Below are 27669 nucleotides of genomic sequence, written 5' to 3'. Positions count from 1 at the left end.
ATGGGTCCCACAGCACTATTCACACATTTAAAAATTATTTTGCTACAGTGTTTTCAGTTTTAAGTTTTCAGTTTCAGCAAAATAAGTTCTATCCAAACAGACCCTTAGTTTGCTAAAAATTATGGTAAATGATTTATAAAATAAGGTAAAATAAATAATGAAATAGAATTTATTTAAAAAAAAATTCAAAATGTTAATAATAAATTTTAATCGAAATAGTAATTTAAATTTATTAAAATTTTGGTAATATAGATTCATCAATGGAGAATTACTTTATAACTTTGATGTATCTATAGTGCAATAAGGATGCTCATGAGTTTTTATTTTGAGGAAAATAATTAATTTATTTTGGACTAGCAATGTAAAATTTACATTATAGATTAAATAAATGTGTACAACATTGAATAAATATGTTTAGTCTATAGTATAAATTTTACTAGCATGTTTAAATTATTTTCCTATAATTACCCTTGTTTAATTTTTTTTTATTAAAGTAAAGAGTTTTTTAGTTCAATTAACACAATATTGTATTTCTAATAGAGATGTCATGGTTCAAATCTAACTCCACCGACTATTGAATTATATTTTAAAAATCATTTATTAAAATTCTATTAATTAAACTCATTAAGAAAACTTTGGAATCCTACTAGAAAATAAAAAAATTCTCAAAGAAAGTTTGTTAAGGAATATTAAACATTCTTTTCATGTTAGACCACAGGGCCAATTCAGCAAAATATTGCCTAAAAGATTCTAATTAATTAACCAACTAAAAATATGCCTGATTTGATTACAACTCTAAGAAAATACTCAAAAAAAGGAAATAAATCCCTTATCTAGAATTCAATAAATCCTCCAATAATGATTGACCCATATCGTACATGTTGATATATCACTTCATTGTTTTATTTCTTGACCAAATATCTTCTTAGAGAAATATAACACATCACAAACTGTTATGCAATAAATTTCTCTGAAGCAAATGACTATCAAATTGATAAACTTTCTTTATAATCTTATTGATAAAAAATAGTTACATGCATGATTAGAATTCTAAATACCACAACGCGGTTGCCTCCACCGAAATTCTCTGTAGTCTCCACCTCTAAAGAAAACAATTAACCCCTGACTACTGAGGATCCATGAGTACCTGCATACGCCCTGACATGAAACAGAAAGGAAAAAAAGGTCAAAACCAAAAACTGAAAAAAAAAAACAAAAAACAAAAAACAAAAAAACAATATGAAAGCTACTTGAAAATAGAAATAAATTTCCTTACCGGCAAAAGTTTACATGGAGACATTAGTTGGACATGGAGGAATAGATATATCAGTAATCCCTTCTAACATCAATACAACACTCTTCATCGAAGGACGAAGAATTGGTTCATCTTGAATGCACCATAATCCCACTTTAACCATATTCTCCAAGGTTCTCTTATCTACTTCTTCACCACCCATAATCTTATCCAACCCTTTAGCAACAAAGCATTTATATACCCAAGTAGAAAGAACAATTTCTTCAGGTGCGGATACATTAATCTCCATATTCTTTCTGCAACATACAATTTCTAAAAGCACTATTCCATAGCTATAAACATCTGCCTTCACTGATATTGGGATATTCTTCTGCCACTCAGGTGCTATATACCCTCTAGTCCCTCTAACCAATGTGAAGGTCCTTGTTTGATCTGGCATTAATAATTTTGCCATGCCAAAGTCAGAAATTTTAGCTGTCCAAAAATTATCCATCAAAATATTTTGAGGCTTTATATCACAATGAATAATAGGGGCCTTACACTCTTCATGTAAATAGAGAATTCCTCTTGCAACATCCAATGCTATTTTTAATCTTTCATCCCAGTCTGGACGCCTTATACCTTTAAAAAGAAGATCGGCAAGGGAGCCATTGCTCATATATTCATAGACAAGCAACCTCTTAGAGCCCTCAACACAATAACCCAACAATTGAACCAAATTTTTGTGGCGAGTTCTCCCTATTGCTCGCATCTCTGCACGAAACTCTCTTTCACCATCTTCCACCAATTTCTCTAGTCTCTTCACAGCAACAAGTTTCTTACTTTTGTACAAAGCCCCTTTGTACACCGTTCCAAAAGAACCCTTACCCAACTCATGTTTGAATCCATTTGTAGCTCTTTTGAGCTCATCATATGAAAACAAATTTAAAGTAAGCCCCTTAGTCAAGACCAGTGTTTCACTCTCTTTCAGTCTTTTATACCTTAGAGCTCGAATTTTGAACGTGTAAAGGCCAGAAATTCCAAGGGCGAGACAGGAGAATATTGTAAAAGCTAAAATTAAAACAATAATGTGCACTTTAGCCTTATTGGTTGTCACATGATGAAGAGGAGGCTTCTTTGGGGTGGAAGAAGTTTTATTCCAGCTTTCAGTGCTCCTTATGCCCACCTTGAAAAAAGCTACGCTACTCTTTGTATCCCTTCTAACATATCTCAGTGGAAGCTTCTGTCTCTGGCAATATGAATCCTTGAACAATGCTGCATCACAATTGCAATCCTTCAAGCAAGAATTGCTGCATTCTTCCTCTGTTGACATGAGTGCATATGCGTAAGGATTATCTTCCCAGAACATATTCTCCGTATGCATGGAATAATTTGCAATATGATCTTTGTGGCCACCTCCGCACCCTACTTCCGAATAGTTTCTCTCACAGCCGAGAGATTTGAGATTCGGATCAACAAAATGTGTTCCAGGAAGACAAAGACAGTACGGCTGGCCATCATTGAGTGTGCAAAAGCTGTTGAAGCCGCAAAAACCTTTCACTTCACAAAGATGCTCGCCCTTCAATGCTGACCACAAAAGTACTGGTGATGATGAGTTTTGTTTGTCTGCTTTGTCAAAGGAATGGGAGTACAGCTGGAAAATTCCATCAACAACAAGAGTTGCACGATAAATGTTGTTGGTATTATTGTCGGTCGATGATGATTTCAAAACTTTATAACTTTCCATACTAGTGCTATTGATGATTTCTAGAGCACCTGAATAATTGAGATAAAGGCGAAGCTTGAAGCTTTTGGAACTAGTGTCAGAGCTCCAATAAGCTTCACTTTCATCGTCGACAGTGTTTACCGGGTATAGAACCAAGTTTCCATCATCCTGCATCTTCAGACGATACCGTCCAGTTGAGTGATTGGTCTCTGATGAACTAGAGAACAATTGAGCACCAGAGGACAAAATCTGCCCTCCCAAAATAGTATCAGTGGGATAGCTGAAACTCTCCCAAATGATTGAATCATTTTTGTTGTAGAGAACAAAATTGCCATTGTCAAGCATACAGGCAGAAGAAGCTGACTCTGTTGCATCACTACTGATAAGCTTCTCTACTCCTTGCTCATCAGCTCTCAAAAGAAGCTTACCATCCTTTGTCAAATCTAGTGTCGAGTTTGAGGTGACCGGAGAATCATCGCGGTTTGCTGTCCACACAACCGTTTTATTATTGTCTGTGAACCAGATTCCAACCATAAAACCATTGCCTTGTGGATAGAATCCAAATGCAAATTGGCCAGAAAAGGAAAGCCAAAAGGTGGGGGAAATTGTGGGATTAAGAGAAGAGCCCAGGCTTATTTTTTGGTTACATTGCATTTGTTGAGGTTGAGCTCCTCCAAATGTAAGGGACGTAGATAGTAGAAAGAAAACAGTAAATATGGAAGCCATGAGAGAAGGATGAGAAAGGTATTAGGAACTTCACAACATGCATATACTTTTTATTTTGAGAACTGATGAGCAACTAGCTGGCAATTGCTGGCGCTATTACTAGATTTTAGGAGCGAATTTAGGGAGATTTTCAGAAAAGGAAAAAAAATCGTGTATCGCGGGCAACTGGTCAACAAAATCGGTTCTTTGTCAACAAATAAAATTAGTCATGGCAGCTTCAACACGTTAACGTACGGTAAAGTTGGAAGTAACGTAACTCACGTTCATGCAAACCACAATGTTTTACTTTTTTTTTTTTTTTTGAAAACGAAGTTTTACTCATTTTTTTTAGGATAGTTATATATGCTTGCATTGTCCTAGTAACCTAAATTGTAGATTAAATATATAAATACTAGTCTCATTATATGATGAGAGTTTTTTTTTTCTTAGTATAGTGTTATAATTTTCGGCTTATCTAAAATTTTGGATTATAAAACTAAACCCAAAAAAAAAAAAAAAAAAAAAAAATATAACTGGTGTATTTTTTTTTTTTTTTTTTTTTTTTTCGTTCTTGCTGCTAGTGCAAAATGAGCAAGATGTTTGAGACTCTTGGCCCTCTTAGCTTGAAATGGTGTTTCAGCAAAATCACATATTCAAGAAAAACTAATATACAAATTAAAAAAGCAAACGTGAGAGAGCACCAATTTGCTTTGTGCGGGCGGAATTCTTTTCAGAATTGAATAGTACTAAAAGAAAAGGAGTGTGTGTGTACTGGTGTATTTCTAAATTTAGTAAATTTGTGTTGAAATTTTTTTTATTTGAATTTCAATTGAAACGTGAGGTGTTTAAATTAGGATATGTAGTATAGTAATGATTTTATAGTATGAGTTTTTTATTTTTTTTTTTCAATTTCAAAATAAAGAAAATGAGAACTGAGAAGGTAAATCAAAAACAAAAACATGAGATTAAGGATTAAGAAAATTGGAAATTCAAAAAAACAACACACACACAAATGAGATTAGGAATTAAAGAAACCGGAAATTCAAAAAAAAAAAAAAAAAAAAAACAGAAAAGTTAAATAACAGAAACTAGTTAGTCTTGATAAAGTAAAGAAAAGGAGGAAAAGAAAAAAAAAAAAGGTGGAACATGGTCTTGAAGGAAATATACAAAGTAGACTAGGAAGTTTTTTATTTTAATTTTTTTTAGATAAGTTTGTTTTGAAAACATGAGTTAGTAGGAGAGTGTCCTATTTTGTAAACAATATTTTACGGGGAGTTAGAGATGTAAGGACCAGATTTACAATCCAAGCCCAAGATGTATGGGATCTTGACCCAATAAGTCAGTACAATAAAATTTGTAGAGAGTGGGTCAAAGAACTAGACTCTAACGAGTTGGACAACGGCTATTACTAAATTAAATGACAAGCAAACACAAATAAAAGATTTTGAGATCAATCAACTTTCAATCCGAGGAGGTAACCTAGTATAAATTGATCACAACTGGATATGAAGACAATTTAGATTGCAATAGTGTTCTCTCTTCTAATTTCCGATTCTCCTCTCATGGAGGGTTTATCACATTATATATCTCCATTTGGATCATCTTGATCCTACACTTGTTGATCGTTTAAGCCCTTACTTGAGTACCTATCTCATCCGACATCCTCTTTGACTCTCTGTGAGTTGTGATAGCCAAGGCAACATTGTTCTGAGGTCTCCACATAAATACAGCCAAAAAAGTAACTACAGTACTTTTAATGCGGTAGTAGCAGTTTTTCCTTAGATATTTTTGGGTGTCCTTCTTTCTCGTATGTTCACAAGGCACATCCCTATCATTAGAGCTTTCTGAAGGATCACTCTAATTGCTGGAATAGATAATTGAGCTGCATTCATCATATTCGAGGAGGAGTTCCTCCTCGGACTATCCTCAATTCGTTCCTTACTTATGAGACATTAAATTGGAACCCCTAATAACTATTTGTCCATTCTCAGACCATTAAACGTCCTCGGACTAAGCCCAAGGCCCAACATATGATCCTGGGCCTCTATCCCTACAAGAGATATATTTTTACTGGCTTGTTTCCAAATTTTGTCCCTATTAAACCTAGGGTTTAAGGTTATTTTTGAACCACATAAAATATTGTACATATTTGTTTAGGTTATGATATAAATATTATATTGCTAATACAATGTAATGTAAGAATTTTATTCTTCTTTAAAAAAAAAATTGCTAATTTTTTTTTTAAATAATTGCATTTTTTTCATTCTTTCCTCTCAATAGATTAGGGAAAAAAAAGATAAAAGATAAAAGATAAAATAAATAATGATAATAATTTAAGGGCTACTATAATTTTCATAATCTTTTTGTTACATGGCAAATTGTAATATAAGTCAACAACTAACACCACATTTATTAGTATTAATCAAACATTCTCACTTTACCAATTTTAAAATTTGTTGTTTAGATAAATTTATTGACAAAAATATATATGAGAGAGAGAGAGAGAGAGAGAGAGAGAGTTCATTCCCGGTGCGATCCATGGTTTATAAAGTAAAACACAAATAAAATAAGCTGTATTGACCCTCAAAGCTCCATATTTATGTCTTTACCCCTTACTTTGTCCCCAATATTTTTTTTTAATATATAAATAACAAAAAATTTATTAATAAATTAAAGGAGAAAACTCTTAGGTTTATTTTAGAGAATTTCAACTTATGACGTTCGCTCCTTATAATAGTTTTTTATCATCAGACCAAAATATCAATTGGTTTTTTGTGTAGGTAGGGATTCAACCCTATATCTCTTATTCAACTATTAGAAACTTTACCAATTGAGCTAACTGGAACCCCAAACAACCCTTACTTTGTCCCAAATGTAAAACACTAAACAAAAAATATGTTAGATAGTCCGCAAAACACTTAAGCATTTATTGGAAACTCACAATTAGTAAAGAAAGAGAATGTAAATTTTCATTAATATTATAATTAAGAATATTATATGAACTTATTTTTAAGCGAAAATTAAAATTTTAATTATTTTTAATAATTTAAGCCCACAATTAATTTTTTTAAATATTCTTGATTGCATGTTTTTTCTTAAATATATTTTTCTTATTTTCTTTGATGTTATTTTAATTGTTGTCAAAGTAACTAAACTCAAACAAGAATAACATATTCCTAAACTCATATAAAATTTAGAAAATTTACTATAATTTTTTTTATATAAATAATTAGTATACCTTTAAACTCTTCTTAATGACATAATACAAATTTAGTCTACTAGAACCTTGCATCTTACTTTATATTACATATATGTAAATTGTTGATCATAGATCATATTGTCTCTTTAAATTTAAGTTTTTTTTTTTAATTTATTTTAAAATTATAAAAAATTATGTTTATCAATCAAATAGTAAATAATATCCAATTAACATGAAATTTGACATGTATGTTATAAAACAATGAAAATGTATATATAATTGAATGCCACATTTTGAATATTTCAAAGCAATTTAAAGTTATTAAGTGGTGTAAAATTAATAAACATGTACACCTCTTTATCATGTTACACACACACACATGCGCAAAAGTTTCTTGATTGCATGTGTTATTAAATTTTCTTGTACCTCTTGATGATTTTTGTTTCAATTGTTTCCAAAGCAACTTATTGAGAAAGAATGTCATATTATTATATTATTTGGTTAATAAGTATTCCTTGTGATTCTAAAGGGGGGATAATAAGTGTAGGGATTGGATTTGGAGCCCAACTCCGGATTTTCTAGAGTCTTGGCCCAACACACACATGCGCAAAAGTTTCTTGATTGCATGTGTTATTAAATTTTCTTGTACCTCTTGATGATTTTTGTTTCAATTGTTTCCAAAGCAACTTATTGAGAAAGAATGTCATATTATTATATTATTTGGTTAATAAGTATTCCTTTTGATTCTAAAGGGGGGATAATAAGTGTAGGGACTGGATTGGGGCCTAACTTCGGATTTTCTAGAGTCTTGGCCCAAAGATAGGTGGTGGGAACCAATGAAACCTAGAAATTTCATTGACGGTGGGTTACATGAATCTTTAGGTGTTGTTGATATTCCTAACATCAAACTCTTTAAGAAAAAGGTTAAGAAGTTTCATAAGGATTTGAGCAAGTTATTTTGTGAAAATGATGATTTGATTGCTAAATTCAATGAATCCATTAAATTGGTTGAAAGATATAAGAAACTTGTTGAAAATTCTCTTGAAAAGTTGAAAAAGTTTGAATATTTGAATATAGACTTGGATGCAAAACTTGTTTTGTCTAACAAACTTGTTGATGAGCTAAAATGTGAGAATGAATCTTTGAAAGTGCATGCAAAGTTTTTGATTGTTGAACCTATTGCTAAAAAGAATGAAAATATATGTTGCAATCATATTGTGGTTCCAGATTTTGTGTCTAATGTGTGTTCTACCTTAAATGACAAATCGGTGTACATTCCTCCACATAAAAGAAATCAAAAGGTGGAGAGAAAGGCTATTAAGTCAAAGCCTCTGTTTAGGTCTCAAACTAAGGTTTTGGATGGATCTAAATTTGTTTCAACTTGCCACCATTGTGGTGTGATTGGTCATATAAGACCTCAATGTCGTAAGTTGAAAAGAGAACAAAATCATATGACTAGATCCCTTCCCAAAAAGCCTAGTGGACCTAAACACATTATTTGTCACCATTGTGGTGCTTTTGGTCATCTAAGACCTCATTGCTCTAAGTTTCATGCTTTTAAAAGAATCAAAAGAAAAGAGAAACTTGAACTTCTTGGAAGGTATGCTAAAAAGGGTAAACCGGTTGAGTGAAGATAGCATGTTGTTAAAGAAAGGGTTTAATGCCCTTAACTCCTTGACTATGTGCATCTCCGGTTCTCATTTTTCCAACCATCGTCTCACTTTTCATGAGACACTCATTTCAAACAATCGTTCCGTTTGGATGAGGAAGGGTTTCTATGGTTAAGTTTTTGCTCTTTTGGTTCTTGATCTAATTCTTTCGATCTTTGTAAGACCTTTCATGCATTAGATGCTTCATTGTCATGCATTTGTGCATCATGCATTTCTTTATATGCATTGTTTTGATTGTTTTTGCATTTAATCTTACTTTTATGCTTTTGTTTTTGTGTGTAAAAATCCAAAAACACATAAAAAGTGAAAAATTCAAAAAGTTTGATCGTATATGTTTGAGCACATTTCACATGCGAGTTTGGCCTAGTACCTTCGTACTTATGGCGTAGTACATTTACGAGCTTAGCTTGTTATGTATGCACATCTATCTTTGTGGGAAAAATCTTGACATCTTTGTGTGATTGTTGTAAATCGATCTTCAAGCTTGTCATGAATGATTAATCAATTGTCATGTTGGTTTTGATACATGCGTAGACATGTGTCCATATATCTTCCCACATTTTTTTTGTTTTTGCTTAAAAAGCTCAACTAATGTAAATCTCAAAATGAAAAGAAATAATGAGCTGCAAAAGCTGTCGCACATACTAGTATTCGACTAGAAAAAATTGAAAGCGACTTTTATGAAAATGTATGATGCCCCAAAAAGCTAAAGGCTTGTTCATCAAATTGAAATATCAAAAATTTTAGGCATCGATCTCTAAAATGAGATGTATTGATTCAAAATGATCAAATGATATGAATTGTAAAGAAGCCAAATGAAAAGTTTCAAAAATATGTAATCATTTTTTTGTGGGAGGTCGTATATATTCGTTTCTATTATTGAGATAGACCACTTGACTTAGTACTAGTTGTGTATGACTTGATTGAATTAATCATTGAAGTTTCACTCTAGACTAAGGACTATTCCACATTTAATACACACATACAACACACATGCCTAATATTCAATGAATGCCTTATTCATTTGTTTGATTGTACTTGTTTAAATGTGATGTGTGTGTACTCATCTATATATGGATCAATCCAAAAAGATTTTTGATCATTTTATATGTATTTGGAAGTGATTTTTATAACTCTTTGTGTTCATATTTTGTGCTTACATTGTTTTTCATAGTTTAAACATGTTCTGTGCTAATTTCGCAACTCACCTCGCAACTTGCCAATCGCGAAACCCCAGTAGCGAGTTCATCCAGAAGCTTTCGCGACTCACCCAGTCGCGAAATGCCCAGAAACAGCTTTTTGAAGAGCTTTTTATGAGAAACCTATTTTAAACCTCTTTCATCCTCTCTAAAACCTCTTTTTCAATATTTTTTACATCAAAACCCAATCAGCTTGAATGGTTTTTCATTCTATTAACATCTCTAAGATAATTTTAAACTCGTTTCATTGATTTGAATCCTTAGATTATGTTTTGGTGAGTTTTGTGCTCTTGGCTGGGATTTTTATCATAGGGGTTGAAAAAACTTATTTTTTTGTCAAATTTTGTATGAGATTGGTTTCTTTTGATGATTTTCTTTGGATGTTGGCCCCTTGTGGAAAAAAGAAAATGTATTAAGGATGGATTTCATGATGTTCATGCATTGTTTTATATTGTTGTTCAAAGTGTGTATGTTAGGTGTTTGATAAAATGCCTCTTAGGCATTTTCTCACTTGTTTGGACTCTGATGAGTACCAAACTTTGGGGTTTTTCATGTTTCCTTATTAGGAACATGTTTGGTTCATTGGTTGTGTATTTAACACACCTTACCCCACATGTGCACCTTCCATGCTTTGGTCATGCATTGCATATAGCCACCTCTTGCACACACCTTTGCTATCCTTGTCATGCATTGGTCTAGACCTTGTTTCTTCATCCTAACATGTCATGTTTACTTTATACTTTATTGCATTTTGTTTTTGTTTGAGCTTTATTTTCTCATTCATCTCGCACCCCTCATACATCATTATCATTATTCGTACCTTCATCTCTTGCCCTCGTTTCTCTTTGACCCTTTGTCTATTCCTAACAAAAAGGGGGAGAGTATACTCTAGAGAGTATACCGGAGATTTTTTGTCATTTCTATATGACTCTTGTGTACATTTGTAGGGAGAGAGATATTCCATAGGGGAGATGCGTATACCAAGGGGGAGAAGACATTGAATTAATAAGAAAACTTTGTTTTGTTTGTTTCTCTTTATGTTTGTTTTCTTGTTTGATTTATGGTGCTTTGAGTTATGTTTTGTTGTTCTCATTGCATCGTGTTTGTATGTTGAACATGCATACATCCTTATGCTATTGTGCTTCATTGAATGCATGTTCGGATGATCATTTGCTTTGCTATATGATCATTGTATCATTTCTATCACAGCTCACAAGTCTAGCTCACATACTTGAGCTATAATAGTAACCGCTCCACAAATCTCTCCCTCAAATCTCTCTTCAATTCAAATTTGAATTTGAATATGTAATTACTGTTATAATCTCTCTCCCTAAAATCTCTCTATTCTGTAATTAACCACTCCTATAATTCCTCTTCTTGTATAGCTATATATTGATGTAAATTCTCTTGTAAAGATGCAAAAAATATAATACAAGTATTCTATTTTTATATGGTATCAAAGCCTTGTATACCCAATGGTACAATGGCCACTTCTTCCAACAATCCCTTCTCAACAAATTCTTCCACTCCTATCAATAGCAATCATTTTGTCTCTTTAAAACTTGACCGACAAAATTTTCTTCTTTGGCAGGCCCAATTTCTTCCACTTCTCAGAGGCTATGAATTGGAAGGATATGTAAGTAGTGCACTCCCTTGCCCTCCAAAATTCCTTTCATCAATGGATACCACCATCAATCCCAACTACATTACTTGGCAAAAACAAGACAACATTCTTCTTGGATGGATCCTTTCATCCCTCACTAAACCAGCACTTACTTAAGTTACTGGTCTCTCAACCTCAGCCTCTGTATGGCAAGCTTTAGACCGTATGTTTGCCTCAAAATCTTGAGCTCGCATAATGCAACTCAAGCTTGAATTACAAACGACCAAGAAAGGTAATCTATCCATGACAGACTATCTTCAAAAAATCAAATCCTTATTTGATAGTTTAGCTGCCGCTACTTAGCCAATACTAGAACCTGATCTCATTCTTCACATTCTTGGTGGTCTATCTCCCGAGTATGAGTTGTTTGTCACCTCAGTGACAACCAGATCAGATGATTTGTCCTTGGAAGATCTTAATGCCACGCTTCTCAACCAAGAGATGCGCATTAACAATGCACAAATCTCCTTTTCTCCTGAGCCTCAAGCTAACATTGCCAAATCCTCTTCCCGTTTTAATGGATGTGGTAAGGGACATGGCCGTGGACATGGATGTGGATGAGGACGTGCTGGGTTCACAAGGAGCCCAAATCAACCTATTGCAAATCAATCAGGTGCACATTCATCAGTCATATGTCAGCTTTGTATGAGATGCAAAACCAGATTTTCCAATATACCTTTGCTTTTACAGAATTGCAAACTTGTAGTGCTACTGTCGAACTCCTTTATGTTCAACTGTAAGTTAGGTTTTCCTTTCTTCTTCTTCTTTTTCTTTTTTTTTTTGAATGGCTTAGAAATCCCCTTCTTTTTAGTTTTTTTCCTTTTATTATATGTGAGTCTTGAGGTAAGTTGGGTGTTTCCTACTCCTAGGCTAGTTAGATATCTAGTTAGAATCAGCTTTGATTTTTTTTTTTTTTTGGTGTTTGTTTTGAGGTGTTGTTTGGGCTTAATTTTTGTTGTTGGGCTAATATTTTTTTTATAGCTTTTAAAAATATCAATAATATTGTTGAGAAGGGCAAAGTGCAATTTTATTGAAACAAATTGCTAAAAATTATATTATATATATATACTAAAAAAAATTTAAAAAAAATATGGGGGGGCCACTACCCCCCCAGGTCCAACAATAGCTCCATCCTTGCCTCATAGGGAATGTGATGAAGTTGACCCAGATCTGAAATTTTTCACTTGGTTTGTGTTCTTGGCGGTTCAATACTGGAGGAGGTGATGAAGTAGAAGCCAACCTAACCCATGCTCTACACATGGTGTGTGAGCTCGTCAGAGACGCCAAGTCCATGGTCATGTTGCTGTTTGCACCGTCGAGATAATCCACACCATGTCTTTCATCCACAACAATCTTACTTTTATGGACGATGACAAAGAGGATGTCAGTGGCAATGTAGTAGAGCTTGGAAAGGTTGTTAGCAAAGGAGGAGAAAGGGTGACGTTTGAGGTTTGAGAGGAACAATCGCTGGCTAGGTTTGGGTTTCTAATAGATCCAAAAAAAAAAAAAAAAAAAAAAGGGACTGATAAGGTTAAAAACGAGTTAACACTATTTATTTTGATGTAAATAAATAGACTACATGTAGTGATTTAAGTGAGGAACTTAAGGAATAATACCTAAAATATTGTACATACGTTTAGTCAATAGTATAATAGATATTAATATTGATTATATTAATATGGAGGAACAATCATAATCAAAATTAGTTTTGTAGTGCCAATTTTATTTTCTTAATTTTGATTCCAAGTGATTCATTCATAGTACTCCGTGTGAAAGTTGAGACAACCACCTCACACACCTAAGTTCGACCACTTCCTCATCATTGATGTTAAATGTTTTCATGCATAAGCACAAGTTACAACCTAGTATTATTAATAGCAAAACTTATATGTTGATTTATCACGAAACTCAATAGGGGCATCATTTTGGCTTAAGTTTGGGAGGGGAGTGATTCTGCATATCCCCAGGAGTAGTTTGTGTAATGTAATTACCTTAGAACTATTATATTATTGAAAATGATTTCTAAAATGCAATATTCTCACAAAAATCACCATCTAAATTTAAATAAGGGTTTGGTTGTTTTACAAGTAATAGTGTCCACACTTTTTAAGTCATATGTAAAAAGTGGACATTCTTAAAATAAAATATTAAAAGAAAATAAATAATAAATAAAAACCCTAACTTTGAAAATAGGAACATTCTATGAAGTTATGTAAATTAGGGAGTGTAAAACAATTACACACATTTACACACATGTGAAAAAACAATTAACATCGTGATTTTAAGTCATGATTTTAGTTGTTTTATTGCGTGTATATAAATATGTGTATAACAGAGTATGTGTAATAAATATTACTCTTAAATAACTGTGCAACTAATATAAACACCATTATAATAAAAGAAATAAGATACTTTATTTAAAAAGATCCATACACAAAAAAACACAATAATTAAAACAAACACACAAGAGAAAAGTATACAACTATTCACTTGTCAAAAGTCTTATAACTACATCTTTGAATGTTTCCAACAAAGATGTCCAATGTTGGAAAAAAAAAATATATATATATATATATATATATACACACACGTGTGTGTATTTATTACAAGTTTAAGGTAGACGTTTCAAGAATGAGAAATAGCTGGAGATGGAGGGACCTCTATATCCATTGTCCCCTCCAACATCAGGATTATATCCTTCATTGGAGGACGCAGAGCCGGATCTTCTTGAACGCACCACAAGCCCACCTTCACCATCCTTTCTAGTGTCTTTATGTCTACATTTTCATCTTCCACAAGCTTATTCAACTCTCCAGCCACAAGGCAATTATATACCCAGTTAGATAGAAGAATCTCATCTGCTGTTGAAACATTCACTTCTATGTTGCTTCTGCAACATACAATCTCCAAAAGCATCATCCCGTAACTGAAAATGTCCACTTTTATTGATATCAGGGCATTTTTCTCCCATTCAGGTGCTGAGTACCCACTTGACCCTTCAATATCCGTGGTGATATTTCTCTTTTGATTTGGCACTAATAGCCTCGCCAATCCAAAGTCTGAGATCTTTGGAGTCCGATTTTCATCCATGAGTATATTTTGGGGTTTTAGATTACCATGGATGATATTGACTTCACACTCTTGATGTAGATAGAAGACCCCTCTAGCCACTTCTAGTGCAATTCTCACTCTTTCCCTCCAAAGTGGGCGCTCTTTAGTCTTGAAGAGAAGATATGCAAGTGAACCATTGCTCATGTATTCATAAACAAGAAGCTTTCTAGATCCCTCAATACAGAAACCAAGCAACTGAACTAAGTTTCTGTGATGAGTTCGTCCAATGGCAGTCATTTCAGCTCGAAACTCCCTTTCCCCTTCTTCCACAAATTTCTCTAACCTCTTAACAGCAATACTGTTGTTAGCTTCAGATAAATACCCTTTATAAACCGATCCAAATGAACCCTTACCTAACGCTTCCTTGAATCCATCTGTTGCATGCTCAAGCTCATTGTAAGAAAATGAACGCAAGGTAAAATTTTCTGCAAATTCCAGATTCACATTTTCCAACGACAGCTTTCTGTACCTATGAACTTGATGTCTATATATGAAGAAACAAGATATTGCAATTGCAGAACACAACAATGCATTGGAACCCAAAGTTAGTGAAAGAATCAAAATCATCTTTTTTTTGCTATCCATCAATATTCCCGGAAATGGAGGGGGATGGTCTGGACCATTTTTCCCAATCACCTTAAAGAAAGCTATAGCTGACGAATTTTGACTTCTACCATATCTAAGTGGAAGCTTATATTTTGTGCAAGTGCCATTCATGTAAAATAATGCAGCCCCACAAATAGAATCTCCAAGGCAAGACTTTTTACAATTTTCCTGCTCTGTACGTACCATTGAATAAGGAAAATCGCCCCAGGATATATTCGGCTGAGCAATAATGTCGTATGGTATCATTGAATCATTACTGCTGCTACAACCATCTTTGCAGCCCATTTTATAGCAGCCCAAACACTTATTCCCGCTGTTCATGAACTCAAATCCAGGAAAACATCGACATTCAGCTATGGAGCCCACGCCTTTGCAGTAACTGTTGAAGCCACAAAAACCTTTCACTTCACATTGATCTTGCAAAGCAGACCACACCAAGGACACCCTTGAGCTAGTATTGCCGAAAAAGTGGTGTGAATACAACTTGAAAATTCCGTCAGAATCAAGTATGGCACGATAGATAACAGTTTCTTTCATGCCAAGGTAAGAATTATTGGCCAAAGTGTATATGTGGGAACTGCTATTGGCTAAGCTTAGTAGACCCCTTTGGTCAAGACTGAGCTTGATAGAATTGCCAAAAGTCCCATCATTCTTAAAACATCGGTTATTGTAGCTGCAGATATGATCATAATCATATGATATTTTCCAATAAGCATTTTCTGAAATATATGTATTGTTAACAGGATAGGAAACAAGGTTTCCATCGTCCAGCATCCTGAGACAATAACTTCCATTTGAGTGGTCTGATCTAGATACACTAGACACCAAATCCTTGCCATTAGACAGATTCTGACCTCCTAATATGGTGTCTGTTGGGAAATGAAAACTTTCCCAAACAACACGAGGAGTGTCGTCGTAGAGCACAAAATTACCAGAATCAAGCATAGATGCTGAACCCGCAAATAAATAGAACTTATCTTGTGAAGAGTTCACTATGAGAATTTCTTCACCTTGCTCAGTGCGAAGCAGAAGCCCATCACTTGTTAAGTTCAATGTAGCATTTGAGGAGACAGGCGGGTAATCACGATTTGCAGTCCAGACAATTGTGCTCTCTGTTTGATTAACCAGCCATATTCCTATGGCGAAACCATTGCCTTGTGGATAGAAACCGAAGGCAAAAAGGCCAGAAGGTGAGAGCCATGAAGTACGGTTAGCAATAGGGTAAAGAGAAGAGCCTAAGGGTATCACATTGGAATGGTTTTGCTGGGCTTTTACATCAACGGCAAGTAAGGACATTGTTAGTAAGAAGAGAACAGAAAAAGATATAGAACCCATGAGACTGAGTAAGCAAGAGAGAAAAAAAGAGTAGGGAAATGATTTGAAATTAGAAAGGGCCCTTTAAGTAGAATGAAAGAAAGTTCTGAGCAAGTTTATGAAAGGACATTTCTGCATCAATTATGTAATGTGAAAGGATATTATCCCTTTATGAAATTAATTGCAGCCCAAGTAGACTTGACTTACTTTCAAGTTTGCTGTTTAGGGCCAAGCTCCCACATTGGCATCTGATATTCTGTTTATCAAAAATAGACTTAAACCGCAAGATGCGCCGTGTACTAATTCTACAGCAATTGTTATGCCATTAGAATTCCACAAAAAAGAACAAGCTAGTGGACCCAACTTTATAATTATGCCTACAGTATTTACGTACAGACTAATCCACAAGGCTGTCAAGGCATCTATCTACATCTACAAGTCTTTTAGTTGCAGAAAAAATAAGCGTGGCTTTAAGGTAACTGATATGAAATCGAAAGGTCTCTTTAAGTAGAATGAAAGTAATTTCTAAGCAATTAAGCTCATGAAATTAGTTGCAGCCCTAGTATACTTGACTGGCTTTCAAACTTTGCTGTTTAGTACCAAGCTCCCACATTAGAATCTGATTTTTTGTGTCAAAGAGACTAAACCGCAAGATACGCTGTCCTCTTATTCTAAAGCAATTCTTAATTTCTTATCATCATTGACTTGCCATTAGAATTCCGCCAAAAGTGAAAAAGACCAAGCTAGTGGACCCAACTTTTTGAATCTGCCTACAATTCCGATAGGCATCTATCCAAAAGTCTTTTTTTAGTTACAACCTGAAATTACGCAGCAATTGAATCAAAATCTCAATCATGGTTGTTTCCATTTCCACGTGTTTGATAAAATTGCTCATGAGAAAGATTCAATTTATTATAGCTCAAATAGGAAGAAGATCCAGCTCCTCACATTTGTCTAAGTTTGCCATCACCACCACGCAACTCAGCGTGATAGTCATTCCATAAGTACAAAAGTTCTTGTGAGGTGTGATGGATAAGGACCAGGATTCAAGTCTTCAAGAGAGAGCTTTACACATATATATACTTAGATTAGACTAGGGTTGGTTTCTCAAAAAAAAAAAAAAAAGATTAGACTAGGGTTGAATTTCTATCTTATATTAAAACAAATATTGCCATCTAATAATTCTAGGAAGACACTCAATCTCATACCCAATTTCATAACATGTTGATGTGTGAAACTATGTGATGGACACTTTCTGTCGATTCTAATTTACGTGGACCATCTTTTTTATATATATAAAAATTAAAAAATTAAAATAAAAACACTCACAATCGCACAAATCAATAAGGTGTGAAATTGGGTATGAAAATGGGTGCATGTAGTATTGTTGTTTTCCATCTCCTTTGATTCTTTTAAATGAAAGGGTCTTATGATTTGGGTTTGTGGTATTTTGTTATTGTTATGGTGCATCTTTTCCCATGTTTCTAGTAGCTTTCTACACATAATAAGACTAGACATATCACCTAGAGTCTTGTAACTCAATTATCACATTCAAATCCCATTTTCCCAACCATAGAATTAGCAAGAAAAAAAAATCAAATCAAATCAAATCAAATAAATGTCACATTTTCCCTAGAAACTATAACAATTAATTTTTTTATTAAAAAAATGATAATAATAATAATAATAATAATAATAATAATAATAATAATAATAAATTTTAGATTTTAAAATTTAAAATTAAAGAAAAAAAATAAAGAAAGAAAGAGGTTTGGTATTTGTCATTTTGGGTTCACCTTAGGAGGCTTGCATAGGTCTTAATAATCTTTATTCTATACTTGCATCCTTTTTTTTTATAGGTAAAAGAGTAATATTATTAATAAAAGAGAAAGAGAGAAGAAAACTAATAAAAATATAGAAAAAAAAATTATTAGTATATTAGGTATATTCTATACCTGTAGCTTTACGATACTGATGCATGGCCAAGATGAAAATTGATAAAAATATAGAGAAAAGAAACCTATTTGTATATTAGTTTTTAAAAAATTACTAATCATGATTTGGACAATTGACAAAACTTAGCAAACTTCCTTTGTGGGTGTGGGGGTCCGAGGACCGAGAAGGATAAGTAGCGATATGTCCTTCATCAATTCATTTGTAGAGCACTTTTGACTTGAGAAGTTGGTTTACCCGAGAAGAGGATGGGAAGGTGCACAATGCCATGTGAGCACCCAAGTGGGCAAAGTAGCCTTCTGGATGAAGGCCAAAGCAGCTGGAAGAGGTTTCCTGTAAAAGCTTACCTACTACCTCTGCATTGAATGAATAGCAACAACTTTATCAACTGCATTAATGAGGAAATGACACATGAATAGTAGATTCACAGCTAAGCAGCATTTTCTACCACCTTTAGCATAACTTTTATGGGACAAGTGTCCTTAAGAAAGCCTTGAAGTATACAAGTGGAGGGATAGGATGTAAAGAAAAAAGAGTATATAAGGGACAGGAACTCCCCAATTAAAAGGGGAGAGGATTTTTCTAAGAGATCAAGATTAAAAATATAAGAACTGAAACAGTGGTGAGGGATATAGCTTAAGACTTGCGTAGATCTTTATATAAGAACTCATCCTCGAATTGACCCGAGGAAAGCATTAATATCAATTACTCTTCGAATCAATCTCTTCCCTTCTTACTTGGATATTCGGCCTTAGACCTAAACTTTATTGAACCTACACCAAAATTATTTTCCCATTCTCTACACAAATTCTATTGTTTTGGGCTTTATTTGAAGGTACGGGCATCACTATTCTTAGTGGGTTTGGTCCATCAATTTTCGAGTTCTTATAGTGGGTATCCATTCTTTAATTTTTTTTTTTTTAATAATAACTCCAATATTTTATTTTATTTAGAAACAAACATACTTACATTTTTTTAAATACATTACAGAAATCATGGTAACATTTTTTTTTTTAATTCAAAAATTTTTTTTTGATAGGATTATAATTCGATAGTTACAATGAAGATGAGGGATTTGAATTCTAAATGTCTTGGAGGTGTTAGGAGATACCAATCAATTGAACTACTTGGCTCTTTGATAACTTTTTCTTCTTTTTTTGTGAGAAGAAAAAAAAAATAACTTGCATTCTTTAGCATTTTCTTTCTTTAATACAATTTTTTTTCTTTTTTAATTACATTGGATAGTAACAAGACACACGTTGCAGAAAATTATGTACTGTTTAATGGTCCTCCCGTCCAATTTAAAAATGCAGTGTGTATTACTTTAATAGATATTACATTATAGTCACACAACTAATTGAGATTAAAAACCAAAATATCCTCCGTTGAACCATAATCCAACCAGAAAACACAAACACCTCCACTTCGCTGGAGAAGTGATTGCAGATTTTGACCACTCCGCACAATTACATATATATGGTAGCCACTCTCTAACATGTTTAGGCACTCACTTGTATTGTGTGGTACAATTTTACGTGAAAATTATATAGGGACGCGTCATCATAAGTGCAACTCATCATTTTTTTTTTTTTTTGGGTAATAAAAATGGGTAAAGGGGGCAACTAGTGTGACTTCCCTAGCTAGGCATGACCATAATAGCGCCTTACCCACTCTTGTGCGAGACCCCATGCTTTCGGTCTATGTGGAGAACTCATTTATTTTTTTAGATTGACCGTTTGAGATGGAGATGGAATATAAGAAGCACCATAGGCTTTTTTTTTTTTTTTTTTTTTGAGAAACCCCTAGGAACAGGGAATATTATTGAGCATTATGCCAAAGATCAAGGTTGTAAACATCTAAAGTGTCGGGAGGAACAGACTCCATCCAAATTGTAAAAGGATTAGAAATAGCTTTTCTAGCTAATCTTTAAGCCATATAATTACCTTGCCTTTTAACATGGCAAAAAAAAACCAAAAGTAAATAAGGAACTAAGATAAATAATGTCTTGCAAAATATGCCCAAACTCGGAGTGGAGCATAATGTCACTCTTGATCGCATTGATAATGACTTCCGAATCTCCTTCAACTATCAAATTCTCGAAACCCAACTCCTTAGCGAACCATAGAACTCGGCGTGATGCCATCACTTTCACCATCTCTACCGAAGTAGGTAGTGGAATTATTGGCCTGGTATCTTACCAACTAGGCTACCCAAATATTGATCAACTCATCCTGGGACTTATGAAGCTAATAAAGTTAATAAAGTTTTGAAGCTAGGCTACCCAAATAGCCTAGTTGGTAAGATGCTGAAACTTTTGAAGCTAATAAAGTTTTATTTGAAACTACCCTTATGACATATGATTTAAAATATAATTTACCCAAATAAAAAAAAAAAAAAAATCTTTGACTAAAACATTTAAAATTTTTCTATACACTTATAATCAACAAATTATCAGTGGACAAAATCAATAGGCCCACCATCATTCGGGCAAGACACAAACTTTCATATGAATGATGAATCTAACTAACGGACCAGGCCCAAAAAAGACTCCACATATTTACACAGAGAGAGGGAGAGAGAAGTCGACTAAACGACGTCGTGGTTTGTTGCTATAAAAGTAATAGTGAATCAGAGCTATTGAAGAGAGCTTGTTCATAAACCCTAACAAAAACTTAGTTGTGTTGGGAAGTTGAAAAACCTGAGAGACTCTGAGAGTGAGATAGATAGGATCAAGTATGGACAAGAGCATGCTAGCAGATCTGGACACTCTTCCTGAGGAAGATAAGATCAGAATGTCCACAATGATCGACCAGCTCCAGATCCGTGACAGGTCCCATTTCTTCTCTTCCTCTTTTGTCCCTCTCAATTCCATCCCATATCATGTTTATCAATTTATCAATCAATTCCTAATTTTGTTTAATATTTGTGAATTGTGACTATAAATTAGATTTCTATATATATATTCAAGTGCTTTTACTACTTAAGCTGATAGGAAATAGTGAATTCAAAGTGTTAGTTTGGATAATTTTAGCTATAAAAAATTGAGGTTTTAAAATGTTGTACTTAGGCTAATCCAAACGGTTATTCGAACATCATGGGACTTATGTTTTTTTGTGGCTTCACAGTTGGCCTCTGTGCTATATAGCTCGCATTGTCGGTTTAATGTTTGCAATGCTCTTCATGTGAAGCCAGAATAATGTTCTCCTTAAAACCGGTGCAGCTTATATTGTTGTGTCTGGACGTTTTGGGAACTACATGTTGTGCATTAATGGTGTATTATCATGTGTTTTTCACAGAAATATCTTTGGAGTTTGCTTTTTGTTTTGTTTGCTCAACGGTCCTCCTAGGTATAAAAAGCTTGCTAACCAATTGAACTGAACCAAAATATTAGTCTCTTAATATGCAATTTAGTTTTGTATGGAACCTATATTCCAGGAAATGTTTAGATAATATTATCAGCTGTTAATGTATCCTCATTGTGTTGTGTGGACCATTTGGAGGGAGAGAAACCTTCGTGCTTTTGATGGGGTTGAGGGTTTGCCTATGGCTTTTAGTGGCTATGTTTGAAACCATGTTTGATTGGTTGGCTGCTTTGAGTGGCTATTCCTTTTCTTCCTTTGAGGAATTTTCTTGATTTATGTAATTTTGGATGAAACTTTGTTGCATCCTTTGTGCATTTCCTGTGTACTTGGGGATCATTTTCTTTTCATTTTCAATAAACCATTATTATTCATCCAAAAAATAAAAACTATCCATTTAATTATAGATTTTTTTAAAATGATTTTTAGATATTTGTATATGGGCCAAAATTTATTGAAAATTGACTTTTCAGTGGTAGCCTTTAGACAAGCTCCACTCTTGTTGAAACTTTTTGTGTGTTTCTCCCTGTTTCATAGTGAACAGTGGAATAAAAAAGGGATGGCGGGTGGTTGCAATGGTCGGCTGGAAATTTTTTCTTGAAGATACTATTTCCACATGGACATATTTTTTTGAATTAAAAATGTCCTTGTTAGCTTCGCCACATTAGCGGAAAATAAGAGGATTTCAAGATTCAAAATTGTGCCTTCAAAACATGATTTCAAAAGTGCTATAGATTCCTAAATAATTTGAAAACTGCTGCATTTTACAATTAATTTTAAATGTGCATTTTTCACAAAAGCCCGCATGATGTTCCCATTTAGAGGACTTCTACCATCTATCATTTATAAACCTAGTGATGGTGTGGCTTTAATACTTTCCAGTACCTATCTATCAGTGTTTCCACGAAGGACAATAGAGAGCCAGGGACACCCACAGGTGTAAAAGTTTAGTGCATGCACCATAAGCAACGACAGGAAAATGTCACAAATGCACCATGTTCTTGTCCTCATCCAAAAAATAGTGAAAGCCTGCCATTGAATGCTTTCTCACTCTTCAACTCCTCAACTGTCCTAGCCCCCAACACACCCACCAATCTGTTTCCTTCATCACTTCTATCCTCCAAAATGATACCACGCATGCATTCTCTCATTCTACAAATACTATGGTTGGATCTCCTCCCCTACCTTTACTTCATTATCTGATCTTCTCTACTATTTGACACACAGCAATTTGAATTTAGATTCAACCCATTTTTATCTTATGAAGCAATCATCAATGCCTATGTCCAAGCTCAATTACTAAAGCACTGGCTATTCTATTTCAGTAAGATGATTAATAAGGGCCTCACGCCTGGACCAAACACTTATATAATCTTTTGGGTTTTCTTATCAAATCAAATTGTTTTGAGAAAGCTTTGTGTGTTTTCAATGAAACAAAGGGGAATTTTCAAATGGATGTATGTAGTTTTGGGATTATGATTAAAGGTTGTTGTGAGGCTTTGATTTGTATAAAGGGTTTAAGCATTTGGTCAGTTGGAGGAGATGAGTTTGTCTGCTAATGTTGTCAAATACTCTACTCTGAATCTCTGATTGATGGGTGTTGGAAGAATGGAGACCCTAGGTGTTGTTTTGTAAAATAGGAGAGCTTGTTTTGGTTGCTAATCAGTACACTTACACGGTGTTGATCAATGGTTTTTCAAGAAAGGCCTAAAGAAGCATGGGTTTTAGCCGTATGAGAAAAAGAAGCACAATGGGGTGTTTCCTAATTTATATACTTACAATTTTATGATAATGAATATTGTAATAATGGAATTTAAAGTAAAGGTTTAGAACTGCTTGATGAAATGTGTGGGAGATGGGTGGTTTGTAATGTTTTTACGTACAACACATTGGTTGGTGGGTTGTGTCAAGAGAGTTTGGGAGGCTGAGAAGTTGGCGGATCCAATGAAAAGCATTTGATTCTATCCAAATTTAATTACTTAAACACCCTGATAGATGGGTTTGTATCGTTGGAAAGTTGGAGAAGGCTGCATGTTTATTCGATCAGTTGCAGTCAATTGGTCAATCTCCAACTCTGGTGACTTCCAATGTTCTAATTGCAGGTTTCTGTCGAGTTGAAAATTTAGTGTGAATTGCTGATTTGGTTAGGGAGATGGAGGAGAGCGGAATTTCTTTTTCTAAAGTGAGATTTACAATTCTTATTTATGCCTTTGTAGATCAGATGACATGGAAGAAGCATTTTAGATATAATCTTCTATGGAAATACTGGTTTGTTCCAGATGTCTATACATGTGGTATCTTAATACATGGGTCGTGCATGAAACTTAATATGAAAGCAGCCTTAAAGCTGTTTAAATGAATGAGTGAGATGCCTTAAAGCTGTTTCTTGGGTACTGCATAGGGTAGCTCTTATAGGGCATTGATGTTGCTTAAAGAAATGGGAGAGTTGGCCGGTTCCAAATGTGGCTACTTACAGTTCAAACTTCAAACTGTTGGAGTATTTTACGAGGATGGGAAGTGGATTAAGGCTGAAGTCCTACATAAAGTGATGATAGAGTCAGGTTTAAAACCATCAAATTCTATCTACAATATAATTTCTGAAGTAAAAAATGATACATTATTCAAGATTTCTTTTACTCCTGTTCAGAATTTTCATCATCTGAGTCCTCAAAGGTAACACACGTGCGTGCATACATAAGACAGAATTTTCTCAATTTACTTATACTAAACAAATTAATAGTCTATAAATTAATATTTCATTTATAAAAATCCAATATAAATAACTGATTAATAAAAGACTCAAAACTTTATTCTGGTCGGAATCATCCTTTTATTTTCTACACTTCTAGAAAAGGGATTAGGTATTATCGTTTTGCAACAGATCCAGATATATCCCTTTAATAATTTTAGAGCAAAATAGGCTCACTCTCATCTTTCAGCTGATGGGCGAGGGATAGGATCTAGAATGCACAAGAGCATGCTAGGAAGTCTGAAAAATCTTCCATAGTAAGATAAGCTTAAAATACCTGCCAAGATCAGCCAGCTTCAGATCCATGACGTATCCATCCATTGTTTCCTCAATATCTTTCTCTTCCTCTTTTATCTCTTTGAATTTGTGTGTTCCCTTTTTGTGAGCTTTTTATGAACTCATCTTTATTAATTGAAATGTGTTAATCATTTCAGGAATTTTTACCTTTTCTTTTCAAAGAGATCCCCTGATCTTTTTATGGATTATTTATTTGAAGTTTTTTAATGTGAAAAAATAGGCTTACAATCCTAGAATTAGGAATACTTCGTAATTTTTTTTTATTAAGTATATTGTATTTATTATCACAATCTTAATAAAAATAACGATAAAAAAATTATTTTCTAAAGGAGCTGAGCAAAGTACTGCTTTGAGATACTTCTGAGATTAGTGCCTTTTTAAGGAGAATGACAGGTTCATTTTAAAGTGCTTCAAGGCATTGTTTTGGTTTAAAATTTGAGTATTGGTTCAATTTTTGTGGCTTCACATTTGCCACTGTGCAATACAGCTCACACTGAAGTTAATTTAATTTTTGTGATGCTCATTATGTGAAGCCAGAATAATGTTCTCCTTAAAACCAGTGCAGCTTATATGTTGTGTCTGGACGTTTTGGGAACAACATTTTATGCATTACTAGTGCATTATCATGTGCATTGCACAAAACAAATTTGGAGTCAATTTTTCGTTTTGTTTGTTTGACAGTCTTCCTAGGTTTAATAGGTTCCCTGTCCGTATGAACCCAAATATTATTCATAGTATGTAGATTAGGGCGTAAGGGACCTGTAACCTAGGAAGGTTTGGATCTCTCTAGTCTGGATGCCAACTACCATTAAGCTCCTTCCTTATAAGCAATATGAAGTTATAGGTCAATTTAGTTATCAATTTTTTAATTTTATTTTTATATATGTTATATGTGTCTGCATTTATTAGTGCTGGTATGATTTCACCCCTTTCTGTGAACCCCTATCAATGAAAAGATAAGAAAGGGTCACTTGATATGGTTTGGTCATGTGTAAAGGAGAATAATTTATGCACCACTGAGAAATAGTGAGTCGAGTGGAAATGAAAAAGGAATTTCAATGGCATGCGTGTGTTACCAATAAAAAAGATAATGTTATATAACTTATTCTGAAGAGGTTACTAGGATATAAGTTTTCAGTATTTGACAGCTTTTTTTCAGTATTTCCTTATTTTATATATATATATATATATATATATATATTACTTATCAAAAAAAATTATATATATATATATAAGTTGTCCTTTGCCCTTATTATAGTATATGATGGGAACAATCCCATTTCTTTATTTTCTTGGATGTCACTAGATGAATAAAAGTCCATCTAATTTTAGTCATATGGTATTGTTAAATTTATTCGTAGGGGCAGTTGAGTAGTATAGCCTTGCTATGCTAGATCATGCTGCATTATTTTTTACTAATATAATCATTTTTTTCCCAAAATATCCCCTCTGATTGTATGTTTTACTTGCAGCTTGAGGATGTACAATTCACTTGTGGAGAGATGCTTTAATGACTGCGTGGACACCTTTAAGCACAAATCCTTGCAAAAGCAAGAGGAAACCTGTGTGCGTCGATGTGCTGAGAAGTTTCTAAAACATTCAATGCGTGTTGGCCTGAGGTTTGCAGAACTCAACCAAGGAGCAGCCACACAAGATTGAAGATTTTCACAATCAAGGGTGGAAACCCAGGATTTTTTTTTTCTTTAATCGATTTGCTGTGTCTTTCAAGTTTCTGATTAGCTGTGCCTTGTTCCTATATTTGCATATCTGCGATTTCAAGTTTCTGTAGAGGAGACTGCAGTGCTTGTTCTTCCAATGGAATGCTACAGGGAATCCATGATTGCTGTCTGCAGGAGAACCTGTTATTAATTGAATGTATTTGTTCTATGGTGTTGTGTACTAGTTTTTTCAAACAGTACCATTAACAAATGCACGCCAAGGGCTGTAGCCTACTTTTTTTTGTTTTTTAATGTATCAAGATTCACATGATAATCATCCTCCATCTCTATTGTTGTGATGAAATAAGTATGGCTAGTAAGAAATAAGTATGAGCTGTTGTGTTAACTAATTAGGGCATGTTTGGTAGACTGTAATAGTCATTGTAATGTAATAGTTTTTTTTTTTTTTTTGATAAGCTGCAATATCATTGAAAGAAACGAAATTAACAAAAACAAGCATCTTCCTTACAAGCACTGGCCACACTAGCTGGAGGATTGTCCTGAGACCAAACTGAAAGACACTAAAGCAAACCTTGCTACCTCATGGGCAGCAGAATTACAGATTCTACTAATCCAAAAAAACTGACAAGAACCAAATGATCCAGCAAGGAAACAAATGTCCGAAACCAGGGAGGAGATAGACCAAAGGGGACAAGACGTGCAGTCCATGATTGCATCAATGCTATTCTTTGAGTCACTTTCCAGAAAGATCTCACTCCAAGCCTCACTTTTAGCAAGCTGCAGGGCCCACAAAATGGCTTCGGTTTCAGCAGAGAGCGGGGATCTCTTTGGCAGAATCTTAGACCAGGCCTTCAACACACAACCATGAGCATCTCTAGCAATGACCGCTAAGGCTGAGTTGTTCTGAGAAATGGCCGCATCCACATTGAGTTTGATATATCCCAAAGGAGGGGGAGACCAGTGCACCACTGGTTGTTCAGCTAAAGGCGCTTGAGGAATGAAGAAAACCTTAGCACATTCATTCAGTTTTTTCCTAATCCTGCTTATGGAAGCCTGGAGGTCAACAGTACCGTTTAGGTGTATAACAGCATTGCGGATGCACCAAATTTCCTCCATAGTAAGAGCCATATTAAGGGATACTAGCCACATATCTTGCACTTGACAGAGAGCCGGAGGAGGTTCCAAAATTACCTTAATGATGTCAC

The 27669-nt window shown here is 34.1% G+C and overlaps 3 protein-coding genes and 1 pseudogene across 3 annotated transcripts; 2 read left to right on the top strand and 2 right to left on the bottom strand.

Annotated features, from left to right (window-relative positions):
* Positions 1-840: 840 nt before the first annotated feature.
* Positions 841-3688, bottom strand: LOC126730296 (G-type lectin S-receptor-like serine/threonine-protein kinase LECRK3). Its single transcript, XM_050434960.1, has 2 exons — positions 1277-3688; positions 841-1158 (listed from the first exon to the last, which is right to left on the bottom strand). The coding sequence occupies exon 1, from the start codon at positions 3684-3686 to the stop codon at positions 1287-1289; it is 2400 nt and encodes a 799-aa protein (XP_050290917.1). The 5' UTR covers positions 3687-3688; the 3' UTR covers positions 841-1158; positions 1277-1286.
* Positions 3689-14018: 10330 nt separating this feature from the next.
* Positions 14019-16525, bottom strand: LOC126730280 (G-type lectin S-receptor-like serine/threonine-protein kinase LECRK1). The gene has a single exon (XM_050434959.1). It carries the CDS (start codon positions 16446-16448, stop codon positions 14022-14024), a length of 2427 nt encoding a protein of 808 aa, XP_050290916.1. The 5' UTR covers positions 16449-16525; the 3' UTR covers positions 14019-14021.
* Positions 16526-21008: 4483 nt separating this feature from the next.
* LOC126730264 (mitochondrial import inner membrane translocase subunit Tim9) lies at positions 21009-26853 on the top strand. Its single transcript, XM_050434957.1, has 2 exons — positions 21009-21210; positions 26258-26853. Exons 1-2 carry the CDS (start codon positions 21116-21118, stop codon positions 26442-26444), a joined length of 282 nt encoding a protein of 93 aa, XP_050290914.1. The 5' UTR covers positions 21009-21115; the 3' UTR covers positions 26445-26853.
* LOC126730248 (pentatricopeptide repeat-containing protein At4g11690-like) lies at positions 21232-25390 on the top strand (annotated as a pseudogene).
* Positions 26854-27669: the final 816 nt, after the last annotated feature.

This window comes from Quercus robur, chromosome 1 (assembly GCF_932294415.1).
Source record: "Quercus robur chromosome 1, dhQueRobu3.1, whole genome shotgun sequence".
Lineage (NCBI taxonomy): Eukaryota > Viridiplantae > Streptophyta > Magnoliopsida > Fagales > Fagaceae > Quercus > Quercus robur.
The sequence above is the reverse complement of the archived record's forward strand: the minus strand, read 5'-3'. Positions and strand labels throughout refer to the sequence as shown.

Excerpts from the sequence above, each read along its gene's own strand:
- LOC126730296 (XM_050434960.1), bottom strand. The coding sequence starts at position 3,686 with ATGGCTTCCATATTTACTGTTTTCTTTCTACTATCTACGTCCCTTACA.
- LOC126730280 (XM_050434959.1), bottom strand. The coding sequence starts at position 16,448 with ATGGGTTCTATATCTTTTTCTGTTCTCTTCTTACTAACAATGTCCTTA.
- LOC126730264 (XM_050434957.1), top strand. The coding sequence starts at position 21,116 with ATGGACAAGAGCATGCTAGCAGATCTGGACACTCTTCCTGAGGAAGAT. Across the intron at positions 21,211-26,257 it reads CAGCTCCAGATCCGTGACAG|CTTGAGGATGTACAATTCAC; the intron begins GTCCCATTTCTT and ends TTTTACTTGCAG.